Source organism: Talpa europaea (assembly GCF_964194135.1).
Source record: "Talpa europaea genome assembly, chromosome: 2".
NCBI lineage: Eukaryota > Metazoa > Chordata > Mammalia > Eulipotyphla > Talpidae > Talpa > Talpa europaea.
Genome location: NC_140068.1, coordinates 16,913,991 through 16,927,394, shown reverse-complemented (window position 1 = coordinate 16,927,394; position 13,404 = coordinate 16,913,991). Strand labels below are relative to the sequence as shown.

The window sequence follows — 13,404 nt, the reverse complement described above, 5'->3', positions numbered from 1 at the left end:
CAAATGTACATATTTATAAATAAATATATATATCTTCATATATACATATATTTCCCTATATTTTTATTTTTAATAAAATGCTTACAAAGACTTCTCATCTATAATTTGCTTAACATAGTTTCTTTTAGTGATCAGAGAGTTTTCAAAAATTCTAAGTACTAGAGTGCATCCTAGCGATCATAAGCATCTTATGTGAATTGTAGGAATACCTCCTGTGATCTTCTTGGAGGGTGCTCATTTAAGCATCTCCTTCCATATCCTAAGTAACAAGAAACTCACTCCATTAGGGAGTGAGCTAGTCCATTGCATAATACTATGCTGAAGGAATAGTATCATCTCTTACATACATGGGCCATAGTAGAATGTTAGGTTTTCCTAACATTGCACTTCCATGGGACAATGTGCAATAACAAATTGGATACAAAATTCTAGATTTCAGAGAGAGGTCAAGGCTAGAGATAGAAATTTAAGAGTCATTGTAAATATATGGAATATGGTTATGGTTGTTATATCCCTTCAGTATTATAAGATGATTCTGTATAACCCAAAAGTACTTTGCAAACATCTGAGGAGTAGAGATCTGGCATCAGAGACATTACCAAAAGCTGCAAATGAGACTTGTGTTCTGCCAGGAGCAAATAGAATGCCAGGAACAGGTATAAAAACCTCATTAGCATTCATAATTTGAATTGCTCCTAATTTGCCTGATTAAGGAAACAGCTTTATGGTGAGTCAGATTATAATTTTATAAGTTGATTTGCAAAATCAATTACAACTTTATGGTATTACATTTTGGGGATATTATATATTATCTCAATGGAAATTAATAAGCCCTGGATGAGCACACTTCGGCTAGTTAAGACAAGATTAAGAAGATAAAGCTGCCTCTAATTTATGGACAAACAGAATATGATGTATCAGAATCTCATAAGGCAGTTTCATCAATTTGATTTCAGCTTTTTCTCACAAATGCTTTAGTCTTTTTTGTTTTTAAATCTTGACTATCTTGGCATCTTTTAGTAAAAATATTTTTGTTTGGACGTTACTCAAGCTGACCTTGATAGATCTAATGATAGCCTCTTCCAGCTGAGGCAGTGTTTCTCGATTTTTCATTATTGCCTCCCTCTCACCGAGAAACCTTTTTAGATTTTTTTATAATTGTGTTATTTTTATTGAGGTAATGTTGGTTTACAACACTGTAATTGATTTAGAGGTTCACACCTCTTCAGAAGTAGGTTACCACACCCACCACTAAAGCCCGGATAATCATCCACAGGGCCTATTGGGTTCCCACCCCACCCCCATTGCTCTCATCCCCTTCCTCTGGTAGCCTCATACCCTTCCTCTCTTGTAGCCTCAATCCTACAGTCAGATTTCCAGGATTAGTATTGGTTCAATATAACCTGTTCCTTTGCTTCATTTCTTTATATTCCACATATAAGTGAAATCATGTAGTATTTATCTTTCTCCTTCTGACTTATTTCCACTTAACATAATTCCATCTAGTTACATCCATGTTGCTGCAAATGGCAAGAATCCATCTCCTTGTATAGCTGAGTAATATTCCATTGTGTATATATTTCACATCTTAATCCCATCATGTGAAATTTGGCACTTAGATTTTTTTCCCCTAACTTAGCTTTTGTCAATAGTGCTGCAATGACACTACTTACAATAGGTAAGCTGTAGAAACAAACCAATGCCCAAAAATAGATGACTGGATCAAGAAGATGTGATATATATATATATATATATATATATACACACACATACACACACACACACACACACAATGGAATACTATTCAGCAACCAAAATATTTAAACTCAGGCCATTTGCAGCATCTTGGATGGAGCTGGAAGGGATTATGCTTAGTGAAATAAGTCAGAAGGAAAAAGAAAAATATAAAATGGTTTCACATATAGAAAGAATATAAGGGAATCAAATAAGGGATCAGGAAAATAATAATAATAATAATAATAAAACACAATTAACAGGCAACTATAAATCAGATATATTCTGCAGGGGAGGGGGAGGAAGAGGGATCAAAACAGGGGAGGGAAGAGCACAGGGGACTATGGAGATGGTGCCTGGGTAAATTGGTGGTGGGAATTTTACAGGGACTACACCTGAGGGGAGAAAGCATGCATTGTACAAAAATGAAGCATGATGTAAAAAATATATAAATTTTTTAAAAAATAGTGCTGCAATGAACATTGGAGTGTATATTTCAAATTAGTGTTTTGCCTTCTTCAAGTAGATTCCTAATAGTAGATGTGCTGGATTGTATGGTAGATCTATTTTTTTAGTATTTTGAGAAACTTCCATACTGTTATCCATAGAGGCTGAACCAGTCTAAATTCCCACCAGCAGTGTACAAGTTTTCCTGTTTCCCACACTCAAACTAACACTTATTTCTGGTTTTTATAGATGGGCCATTCTCACAGGTGTGAGGTGGTATGTCATTGTTGTTTGATTTGCATTTCCCTGAGGATAAGTAATGACAAGCATTTTTTCATGTGCCTGTTGGCCATCTGTATGTCTTCTTTGGAGAAGTGTCTGTTTAGTTCTTCTGCATATTGTTTGTGTTATGTGTTGATGTCATTCATTGTATGAGTTCTTTGTATATCTTAGATATTATTCCCTTGTCAGATGTATGGTGTGCAAATATCTTCTCCATTTGGTATGGTGCTTTAATGATAAGATTTTTCACTGTACTGTTTAGTTGCTGCCCTTACTGTTTAGTTGCTGCCTGTTTAGTTGATGCCCTTCCATTTGTTTAGTTTTGCTTTTGTTTGCCTTGCTGTTGGAATCAAGTCCCCAAAGACATCTCTGAAGTCAGTGTCTCGAAATGTTTTGCCTGTGCTATCTTCTATGTATTTTATGGCTTCAGGTCTTAACAAATCTATAATCCATTTTGAGTGAATCTTTATGTATGTGGTATGACTATGAAGCTATAGAAATGAGAACAGTATGGTATTGGAATAAAAATACATACACAGACCAATGGAATAGAATTGAGACCTCAAAGATAAACCCACACTTGTCTGGACATTTAATTTGTAACGAAAGAGCTGAAAATGAACAATGAAAAGGGAAAGTCTATGCATCAATGGTGTTGGACAGCCATATGAGAAAGAAAGGAAACCAGACCACTATCTCAGAACATTTCAGGTGGTTTTTTTTTACACTAATCGCCACTCCATGAATTATTTTATTGTAGTAAAATTTATACATGATTTATCACTATAACCATTTTTAAGTATCATTAAATACATTCACAGTGTTATATCCAAACTACTAAATATATATCAATGTTATATCACTACTAAATATATCCAAAACATTTCATCATGCTCAACATAAACCCTGTACCTATTATGATATAAATACCCTATCCCCTCTCCTCAAGCCCCAGATAACTTCTAATATATTTCTGTCTCTATAAATTTGCCTGTTCTAATATTTCATATAAGTGGAATTATGTAGTATTTGATCGTCTATGTTTGGTTTATTTCATTTAGCATAATGTTTTCAAGGTCTCTCTGTGCTGTAGCATATATCAAATTTCATTCCCCTTTATGACTGAAAAATATTTCATTGTATGTAAAACATTTGTTCATCCATCATCTCCTGACAGGCACTTGGGTTTTTCCTACCTTTTGGCAGTTGTGAATAAGGTTGCCATGAACATTGTTGCACAAATATCTGTTCATGTGCCTGCTTTCAATTCTTTTGAATATGTTCCCAGGCATGGAATTATTTGGTCCATAAAATTTTAATATCACAGTTACACATCTGTTTATGTTACATTTTTACAAATACATATATATCTATTTGTGCTTTATACATCAAATGATAAGATTTCCTTACCGGCCTACCAGAACTAGTTTTTACTTCTGTGAGGGGGAATGATATTGCTTTCACTGAGTTTGCAGACCCTATGGTAAAGATCCTCAGATTGCTTATCTCAGATGAAGAATATATATGTAAGAAACATATACTCACATAAACTTCTTAAAGAGGAGTGAACCCCTAGATGATAAGAAAATTACCCCCAAACATCAACTGTAAAAAAGTCTTTATTCCAAATGTAGTAAAATGATTCATATTTTATTTAGTCTTCAAACTTAACAACAGTAAATGAAGCAATCCAAGCATGCTTTGGAAAAAAGCTCTTAGCAGCTATGTCAGGACCAAACCAATGGAACAAATATTCTAAGCTAAACTTTTGAAGACAGTGAAACTTAATGGTACTACTATTCCCAGTGAAACTAAAATATCTCCAGAACAAAAATAAAATAATTATGAGTAAGTATGTATATAAAATCAAAGAAAAATATGAGATCCAAAGATTAGGATGTGGGAAGCCAGGAATCAGCAAGGTCACAGGATGTCTCTGCCAGTGTTTGGAATACACATTGGTATCTAGTCAGTAGGCAGTAGGGCAAGATTCCTGGCAGATGCACACCTAAGTTTGATTGTAGTGTAGTTGCCTAATGCTATAGGATTTCATTATATAAAGAAGAGATTAAGAAGATTATGTAACAAACAGTATTTGGGAAAAAAACAGTTTCCAATACCTGACAACAACCCTTGAAGTGTCAAGAAGACAGAGACTGAGGAACTGAATGTGAAGTGTCTAAGGAGACATCACCGTTAAATTCAACTTGGGCTCTTGAATTGGATCCATGAGTGGGAAACTGGAGACATTTGAATAAAGTCTGTAGTTTGGTTATTAGTACTATACCAAAGTTAATGTCATTGTAGTAACTATGCACAGCTGTGCCAGATGTTAACGTGGAGGAAAGTTAAGTGAAGAGCACACTGGAGCCTTGTACCATACTTGCAATTCTTCTGTGAGTCTTAACTGCCACTTTCTTACACAATTATCCTTTGAGAATTGATTTTAGAAAATATCTTTAGGGTTTTAGACAAAAATACAATAATATGGTAAATTGTAAGAATATAGATAGTTAAAAATAATGAAGCTGCACATATTTATAGTAAATACTCCAATGTAACCAACCATTTTTATTAACTACAACTCATTAAGGAAAGCATATTTTGTTGATTGTATTAATACCTTGCTTACCATTCAGATTGAAAATTGTGAATTTGATTGTTAACAAATAAATTGAGCAAATGACTCAAAAAAATAAATGAAATTATTTCAGAATGACAAACAAAGAAATCAAACAACAAAGTTTCTGGTAGCTCCAAAGCAACAAAAGCAAACTGGTGCTTGGAATTGCCGAAGATTGGTTGGGTTGGGGGATCTCTAACTGAAACAGCAGCAGCTTTGAAATCTGACATGAGAGTAACTCCTACCTTTTTCCTTTTCCATTCTGTTTCAGGGTGTGTTGGGTGCATCACGTAACGGGGATGTGGGTGTACCCTTTCCTGGAACACATTGGCTCGGGATCCAGAATCATCTTCTTTGTATTTACAACCATCTTAATGAACTTTTTGTACTTGCTGGGAGAAGTTCTGAACAACTATATCTGGGATACACAGATAAGTAAGTATTGGTGAGGGGAGCATAAAGCAAGAGAATTGCTTCCTAAAAGAATGAGTGCAGAGACTGAAGGAAAATTCCACTGTAGCACAGGACCATTATAAAGAGTTTCATTTTTATAACCATGATTTTAATTTAAGAGCAGCAGGCAGTTACTTGAAACATTTATCACTCACTTTATCTTATTAACCAGTAAAACATTATCCAAATCTAAGAGAAAAGAAACATGTCTAAAGTCTTAAAGGGAAAAATGTAGAAATACAGAAAAAAATTTAGAAAGTTCACTCTGATTAACAAAATGCGGACAGAGTTAAATGAAATAAATGATTAACTGTAACCAGTCTCATTAATAGTCACCCAGATCTCCACTTTCGTGTCAACCTTTGTGTGAGAATAGTCGCCTTAGTAAGATCTTGTCCCCATTCTGCTCAAATCCTAAGGCACATGGAACACCTGTTCCTTCACTACTGTCTGTCATGGTCAAGGGTGGAAGGTGACTAAGAGGTGCAGGTAGTAAAAGGGTAATATTTCATTACTGTAGAAACTTTTTTAATCTATGATTTGATTTCTCTTTTCTTTCTATTTATGGCAGAGCCTCCATCTTTACAAGACACATAATCTTATCCAAGCTGTGTAAAACCTGTCGAAGGTGTTTTTGTAAGATTACATAAAGATGGGAAAGTGGAAACAGCCACAGCGCAGATACATAGTGGTTTGAGTCCTGCATGAAAACACAGGGGAAGATGGCTGGGTGCTCTCAGAGCCCTGGACACCTCCACCCTCACCATCACAGCTTGATATACATCATCCGCAAATGCTTTCTGATCCACAAAATGTGAGCACTTACTTTGTGCCAGAATCTATGCCATTCTCTTAATGAGTTAAAGTTGATCAACATTGTGCAGCCTATTTCAGAATCTAACCAGACAAATAAAACAGTTATTGCTTGGTTATTGATTCAGACTTTCTGTGCGTGGGTCTTCTAAGACCATATGCGTCAAGATATTGACCAATATTAGATGGCCCAGAGGAATTTGAGGGTTTCTTCTTTCAGCACATGGCTTGATTTTAACAAGTGACCTATTAAAAAAGGTCAACATTTTTATTTGGCTCAGGCCATAGCTTGGAGGAGCCAGAAATTTATCTCTGAACAATTTTCCTCTTTTGTATAATAGTCATCTTTCTTGATTAGTTAACTTATAAAAGTGCTTAACTAACTTGCAAAAATATTTTCAGAACAAAATGTAAACTTGTCTCAACTTCTTGGGAGAAAAGCCATATTTTAATGTAAGCTATTGTGTCCAGTATGTGTTACTCAGGCAGTATTTGTGACCGTTTCCCTTCATTTGCTTGATTTTGTCATTGTTCCACTACTTCTACAAGAATGGCCTGAAAACCAAGAGAGATACAACCCAATCTGGATTAATAGAATACTACTTTTCAGTAGCTTTTATTGGAAAATTAAAAATGAATTGTGAAACTAAGAGTTTTTTGAATGATCTGCTCAATTTAATTTGGCCATTCTCTTAATGAGTTAAGATAGATCAACATTGTGTAGCCTAGTTCAGGTATTAGAAATTATTAATTATTGGCTCACATGGGAAGACCTAGTTAGCTCCACAGCAGCAGATGTTTTATATCAAGTGAGCCTCTTTTCATTTACTAGAGGGATCAAAAAACTGATGGCTTCTTCTAAATTTTACTTGCCAAAAAAAGTTTTGTTAAGCCTACTTACTGGGATTATTGTTATTGAACCAACATTTTTAAATTGTGAGATTTTACATAATCTGATCTTCCAGCTTGTCAAATATTTTAAGATCTAGCAACACTGAGCCACTGTTCACTTCTGGAAATGATGAGTTGGAACTAAGCATTGGTTTTCTATTTAGATGGCTCCCTAATTTCACCTAGATCCCACCTGGCCACTTTGCTGAGTTATATTTACTGCTTAGGTATGTGGTATTTGAGTTTGAAACTTCTGATAAAAAGCATGGAGGTGGGAGGGCGTATGTTGGAATTGAGTACAATTATGTAGAGTAGTACTGTCCTGAGTTCATTAGTGTACCCCAGACAAAATCCCCCAAGAAGCAGGAATACCCCACTTGAGTCCCCTTCCTTGTATCCATGATGATTGTTAATGGCCCCACTTCTACTTGGTTATGTTATTTTGGCTTCAACTTCAAGGAAAAATCACATTACTATAGACTTGTATCACTGAAACATTTGTTAGACATAATCTAACCTGACCCTTTCCTTTTACTAAGAGGCAGCTGAGGTCCAGAAATCTTAAGTGACCAACCAGACTATGTGGTTGAAGGGCCAATGTCTTCTGAGTGAGGTTCTGCCCAGTGCCATGTCTAGTGAATCACTAGAACATCGCATTTAGAAAGCAGACACTGGAAGGCTCAGGAATTTCCATCAGAAACATGGACCTCACTTATAAAGTGACAAAATAGAACCAGCCTGATATGAACTATGACCACAGAGGCCATAAAGTCTTTAGTGAATCATTTGTTCTTTATTTTAAAATTATATTAATTGAGGTTTATTATTTTTGGATTTTTTGAGACAGTAACTCAAGTAGGCTTTGTGGGCTTGTATTAGTTTGGTAGAGCTGGACAAGGTACACAAACAGGACAATAGAAATGTGCTGGCTCACAATTCTGGGGACCAGAAATTCATAAGATTGGTTGACTGGTTCCTTCCAAGGGCTATGAGAGAGGCAGATATTCTCTGCTTGCCTTGCTGATGCCTGTTTTTATGCTGGTTCCTTCCAAGGGCTATGAGAGAGGCAGATATTCTCTGCTTGCCTTGCTGATGCCTGTTTTTATGCTCACCTGGTGTTCACCCTGCATGTGAGGCTGTTTCCAAATTCCCCTTTTTTATAAAGACACAAGTCATATTTGATTAAGACCCACCCTGAAGACTTCATTTTCATTTGTGAAAGACTCTCTCTTCACACAGTTTATTCTGAAATTCTGGGTGTTAGGACTTCAACATATGGATTTTAGGGAGACACAATTCAGCCCATATCACTCTGCCTTCTGCTCCCCAAATTTTGTGCCTTTCATGCATACAAAATATATCCCCAATAGTCCCCAAAGTCTTTCCAGCATTAACACCTAAGTCCAATATCTCATCTTAAATGTCATCTAAATTAGTGGCGGGTAAGACTGGGGTTATGATTCATCCTGAAGCAAAACTACTCCCCAGTTGTGAACCTGTGAAACCAGACAGAAAGTTATCTGCTTTCAAAACACAATGTGGGACAGGCATAGACTATGCATCCTCTTTCCAAGAGAGACAAGTCACAAGGGAAAAAGGGCAACAGTTCCCAGCCCAGTCTGAGAGCAAGCAGGGAAGATTCCACTTGTTTTTAAAGCTTGAGAATAAGCCTCCCTGGCTGGAGGCACTTTCCTCAAGCCTCACCAGGGGGTGTGACCCACCCCCTCTGCCCTGAGTGGCAGTCCTTCCCTGTGGAACCAAGGAGGATCAGGTTCAGAACAGCCTTCAGTCATTCTTTCTTAATTTCATCCTGTCTCTGTCTCTTTCCATCCAGGCTGGCAGTGTTTTTCTGCTTGTATAAAATTCTCAAAAATCATAGTTGTCCCATGCAGTTCACGGGGGTTTCAAATCATCAGAAAAAAGGGTCCTCCACAGATCTTTCCCAGCATCTGCAGAAATGGTCGATTGGTCCAGAAGTCGAATGCCTAATCTCTTCAAATGGATGCCCAGCCACACCTTTTTTCAAACTCTGAGATACTGAGGAGTCAGGGCTTGAGCTTGAGAAGTGGGGGCAGAGAAGCAGGCGACCGCAATTCAAACTACAACAGCAGAATATTTCTTTTTAAGCTAAGAATCTCTTTCAATTCCAGTGTGACTGACTACGGGGGCCAGTCTTATTAAACTTTAGGCAACCAGAGATGAAAGTACCCAAAGGCAAAAGGTTGGGGAGACAGCAGAGAAAGCAGCAAAGGCAGAGAAAAAGATGGGCCATGGGAACCAGGCTATGTGACAGAAACGCCACTGCTCTCCGCCCCAGCCCCCCATCCACTGAGGCACACTCAGCCCACCCAGACTGCAGAGTCTCAGCACTGCCCTGGGTCAGACCCCTCTCCCGGCCGGGGGGGAATCACATGACCAAGTCTCTTCCACCACTTCCAGCAAGCATATCCTGTCTCAGCTTTGTGACAAGTTTCTTTCTGCTCTTTGTGCTGAAATTAAACCTCAGATTCTTCCAAATATTATTTACAGCTGCCTAATTTTTTCCCTCTACCTCAAAGCTGCCAAAGTAAAATAGGTGGGGAGCCATTTTCCCTGTCTGGGTCAACGAACACCCCCTGTTCTCCACCCCCACTTTTGAAGATTCCACTCTTGCTGCCAAGTCAACCCATCTGCAGGAGAACGCTTAGGAGGAAACACTTTCAAATGAAAAGCCAGCAGTTACTAGCTCCTGATAGCCTCTCCATTGGAAGAGACAGGGAATGCTGATGGGGCCCAAGTCACGTGTGCTGTTTGAACTGAGCCCATGTTGTGTTTCTGCCTTCACCTTGGTTACCCAACAGCGAAGGCATCTCCGGCTTCTCCGCCCCAACTCTATTCCTCAGATGTCCTTACTTCTCAGTTTGAAGTTTTCCTTAATGGGATTTCTGAGAAGTACTTTGGAAAAAGTGTTACAGGTTTCTGCCAGTTCCTTACTCATGAAAACCAAACCTTAAAGACTGTGTAAGGACACCTGTTCAGAGAAACTAACTGCATTCCAGGCCACCTCCCTGACCCCCCAAAGCACAAGCTGGGGTGCGGGGCTGAGGTGGGAGAAGCAGGCTCTGGGGTTTGCTCTCAACTTTAGCCCTATGGCTGTGATCCTCTGGGGGTAGGCCTTTAACTTTATATACTGTGGAATTTCATATTTTTTTCTTATACTGTTCCATTAAACCAGTCTCTGAGCCTTCTCTTTGTTCATTGTTTATGAATTTATTCACTAAAGATAATTTGAGCTCCCACTATAAGGTAGACACTGTTCAGTTCTAGGGATATAATCAGGAATATAACAAGTCTGTGCTCCACGCTCAGAGAATGTGCAACTTATAAAAGGATACAAACAAAACCTACAAAACAATATCTGCTCCAGCAAAAAGTCCCCAAGAATTTGGTATTAGTACAAAAATATGCAGTTGAAAACAAAAGGATAAAAGATGTGGGGAGCATTTACCAGATTTAAACTTAATGCATGAGAATCGCTTGAAGATTTTCATCTCCAAGAGAATGAAACATCATGAACTATTTGCTGTAAGCAAAGGTCTTCAGTCAAGTCTGTCAGGAAGAAAGCAGTTCCATCAGAACTGGCTTGCATAGAGGAGAGCTTGAGGTTAAGTATATAGAGAGTGGAAATAAACAGTTCTTGTGACTGATTATCTCTCTGAGCTTATAAAAAAAAAAAAAGGCACAGAAGGTATCTCCTTCCTGTGCCCTGCTCTCTTGCAAGATATTTCAATAAAATCTCCTTTTTCTGTTCTACCAAAAAAAGATTTCTTGACTTTTCAAAATCCTTGCCTTGGGAAGGGATGGCAAGAAAATAAAAGGAAAGGAGGTTTGTTTGAAACTCTTCAGCTGCCCACCCCCTATGGCTGGAAGCTGGTTACAAAGCAGTCTGGTTGGGGTTCCTGTGCAAACTCAACAAGTCAAGAACCAACTTGCATCCTTCACTTCCAGAAGCCATAAGAACTGGGTGTGTCCCCGAGAATGCTGTGTCCTGATTTGGAGGGGAGAGCAGGGAAAGAGGTCACTGAGGAAGTTTCTGGAAAAAGTTATATGCCTTTCCTTCTTAAATAGCATGGAAGCAGTGGATACCACAAGCTGAATGGAGAAGAGAGTGGGGAGATGAGAGCTTTGTCAGAGCTGCTCATAGTTTAATCTGATGTTAAAATAAGGTTCTTTGCCATATTTCTAGGTATGGAAGAAGAGAAGGAGAAGCCTAAATTGGAATGAGAACTAAATCTAAGTGGAAGAGCTTGACTGAGACTCCCTTGAAGATTCATTTTCCCCTGGGCATTGGCAACACAGGAGCAGAGCGGAAGCTTCAAAAAATGCAGTGGAAGTCACCTCCACCCCTGCCCCAGGGGAAGACACCTTTTATAAGGAAACATATATAATAGAATATAGGTGTTTCCAAAATTACTTGCCTTCACTATGTTTTAAAGAATTATTTCCAAATTTATTATTTGTGATAACACCAATTTTTCTTTTTTTCTCTTTTCTAGTTTTTAACTAAATTGATCATTGGAATTTAAGTCTTGCAGTTGTAATTCCATTTAATCAAGGAAGAATAAAATTCTATTGCATTTCTTGTTTGCTTTGTGAAAAGCAAAAGGCAGGTGTAAAGCAAGGCACTGGTGTATCTAAGTCCTACAGGTGGCTGGAATAGTGAATCTGGACCACAGGGTAAACCTAGAGGAACTGTGAATGTTCCATATTGCTAGAATGTCACAGTTTGCCTCAAACAGGCAATGTTAGTAATAATTACATCCATTTAGTCTAAACCCAAGTCTATTTGGATCTCATGATTTAACCTTGTGAATGTTTTCCTAGATGCAAACTATAATTTTAATGAGAATCAGCCACCCTGATCTGACGTCTGGATGGCACATCTCAAAACCCTAACTGCATTGATGTCTCCTTCCTTGTTTTGTTTCTCTTACCAGTCCAAACTGGGTTTACTGAAGGTAGTACTTACAAGTTTCTAGTTTTAAAAATGTGCATCTTTTCGATAAATCCAAAAAAGAATAATATTGGGGAGGGGAAAAATGCTAATTTATAAAATCTTTCATCATAATTATTTTTAAAATAGAATATAGAATGTATATAAATCAAAATATATTAATTAACATAAATATGGATGTTAATTGTCCATGCCGAGAGAGATCAACAATGTAAGACCATTCACTCCAAAAATTATAATGCATTTTAATTGTAATACAATTTAAGATACACTAGAAACAAATCTCTGTCTGTCTGTCTCTCTTTTATGTGCATATATATGTACATTCTCTTTCTTTTCTTGTTTATAGCCACTTCCCAAGTGAGTCTGATTATTCCCATTGGCAACTTCCAAAGTCCCAAAACTCACCTAAAGGAGGAGAGAAATAGTTCTAGGATGCTACTGATTATCTTACAGATAATTCAAAAAGATATACTTGAATAATAAATGCATGTATAATTTATAGTACAGATATCCAATATTTAGCACACTAAATTATTAAAATTTTCAAACTGAAGGAGAAAATTTTGGTTAATAACTATGACTGTCAAAAACAACACATATCATAACATAATACTGTGAAAGAACACTAGCCAAACAGATCTGTTGTGTCGATCAGTATAAATGGGCTTGGCTCACATATTGAAAAGAAAAAGATTTTCAGACTAGATCACAAGAAAAAGTCCACTTTGTGCTATATATTAAAAACACACATAAAATGAAGTAATTATAAAAGAGTGAAAAGAATATAATCAAAGTACACCTGAAAAATTTAGACGACAAGAAATAAGGGTTGTTATTTTAATCTGAGGCAATGTGCGTATCTGTTCCAATTTCCTCCTGGTGAACCCACCCACTCCCAATTGGTTATCAATACAGAATATAGCTATCAGAATCATTACACTGGCTCTCAAGTTCATAGAGTTAAGAACTATTATGTAGGCCAGCAGAACACACTGAGAAGAACAAGAGAATTAGCACAGTTTTGGAATAACTGATATAATTAATGATGCCTCAACAACTTGAAGTCTCCAGAGTTAATGGCTCTCATCAAAACTACATTTAACTTATCTGTTTGAATTGTGTTATGGGCTGTATTATGAATTATAGTCTCCCAAATTCAAACACT

General features: G+C 37.2%; 1 protein-coding gene across 4 annotated transcripts in view; it reads left to right on the top strand.

Annotated features, from left to right (window-relative positions):
• The window catches only part of AIG1 (androgen induced 1), a gene marked incomplete at both ends in the record, with an annotated part of 218,170 nt that extends 206,664 nt beyond the window's left edge, over positions 1 to 11,506 (top strand). For 3 of the 4 annotated variants that reach the window (XM_084227778.1, XM_084227777.1, XM_084227775.1), the window contains 2 exons: positions 5,358 to 5,521; positions 11,469 to 11,506. In XM_084227778.1, coding sequence (XP_084083904.1) covers positions 5,358 to 5,521; positions 11,469 to 11,506 — 202 coding nt within the window. The remainder of the gene's footprint in view (positions 1 to 5,357; positions 5,522 to 11,468) is intronic. The other variant, XM_084227776.1, reaches the window with a different exon arrangement.
• Between the last annotated feature and the right edge of the window lie 1,898 nt (positions 11,507 to 13,404).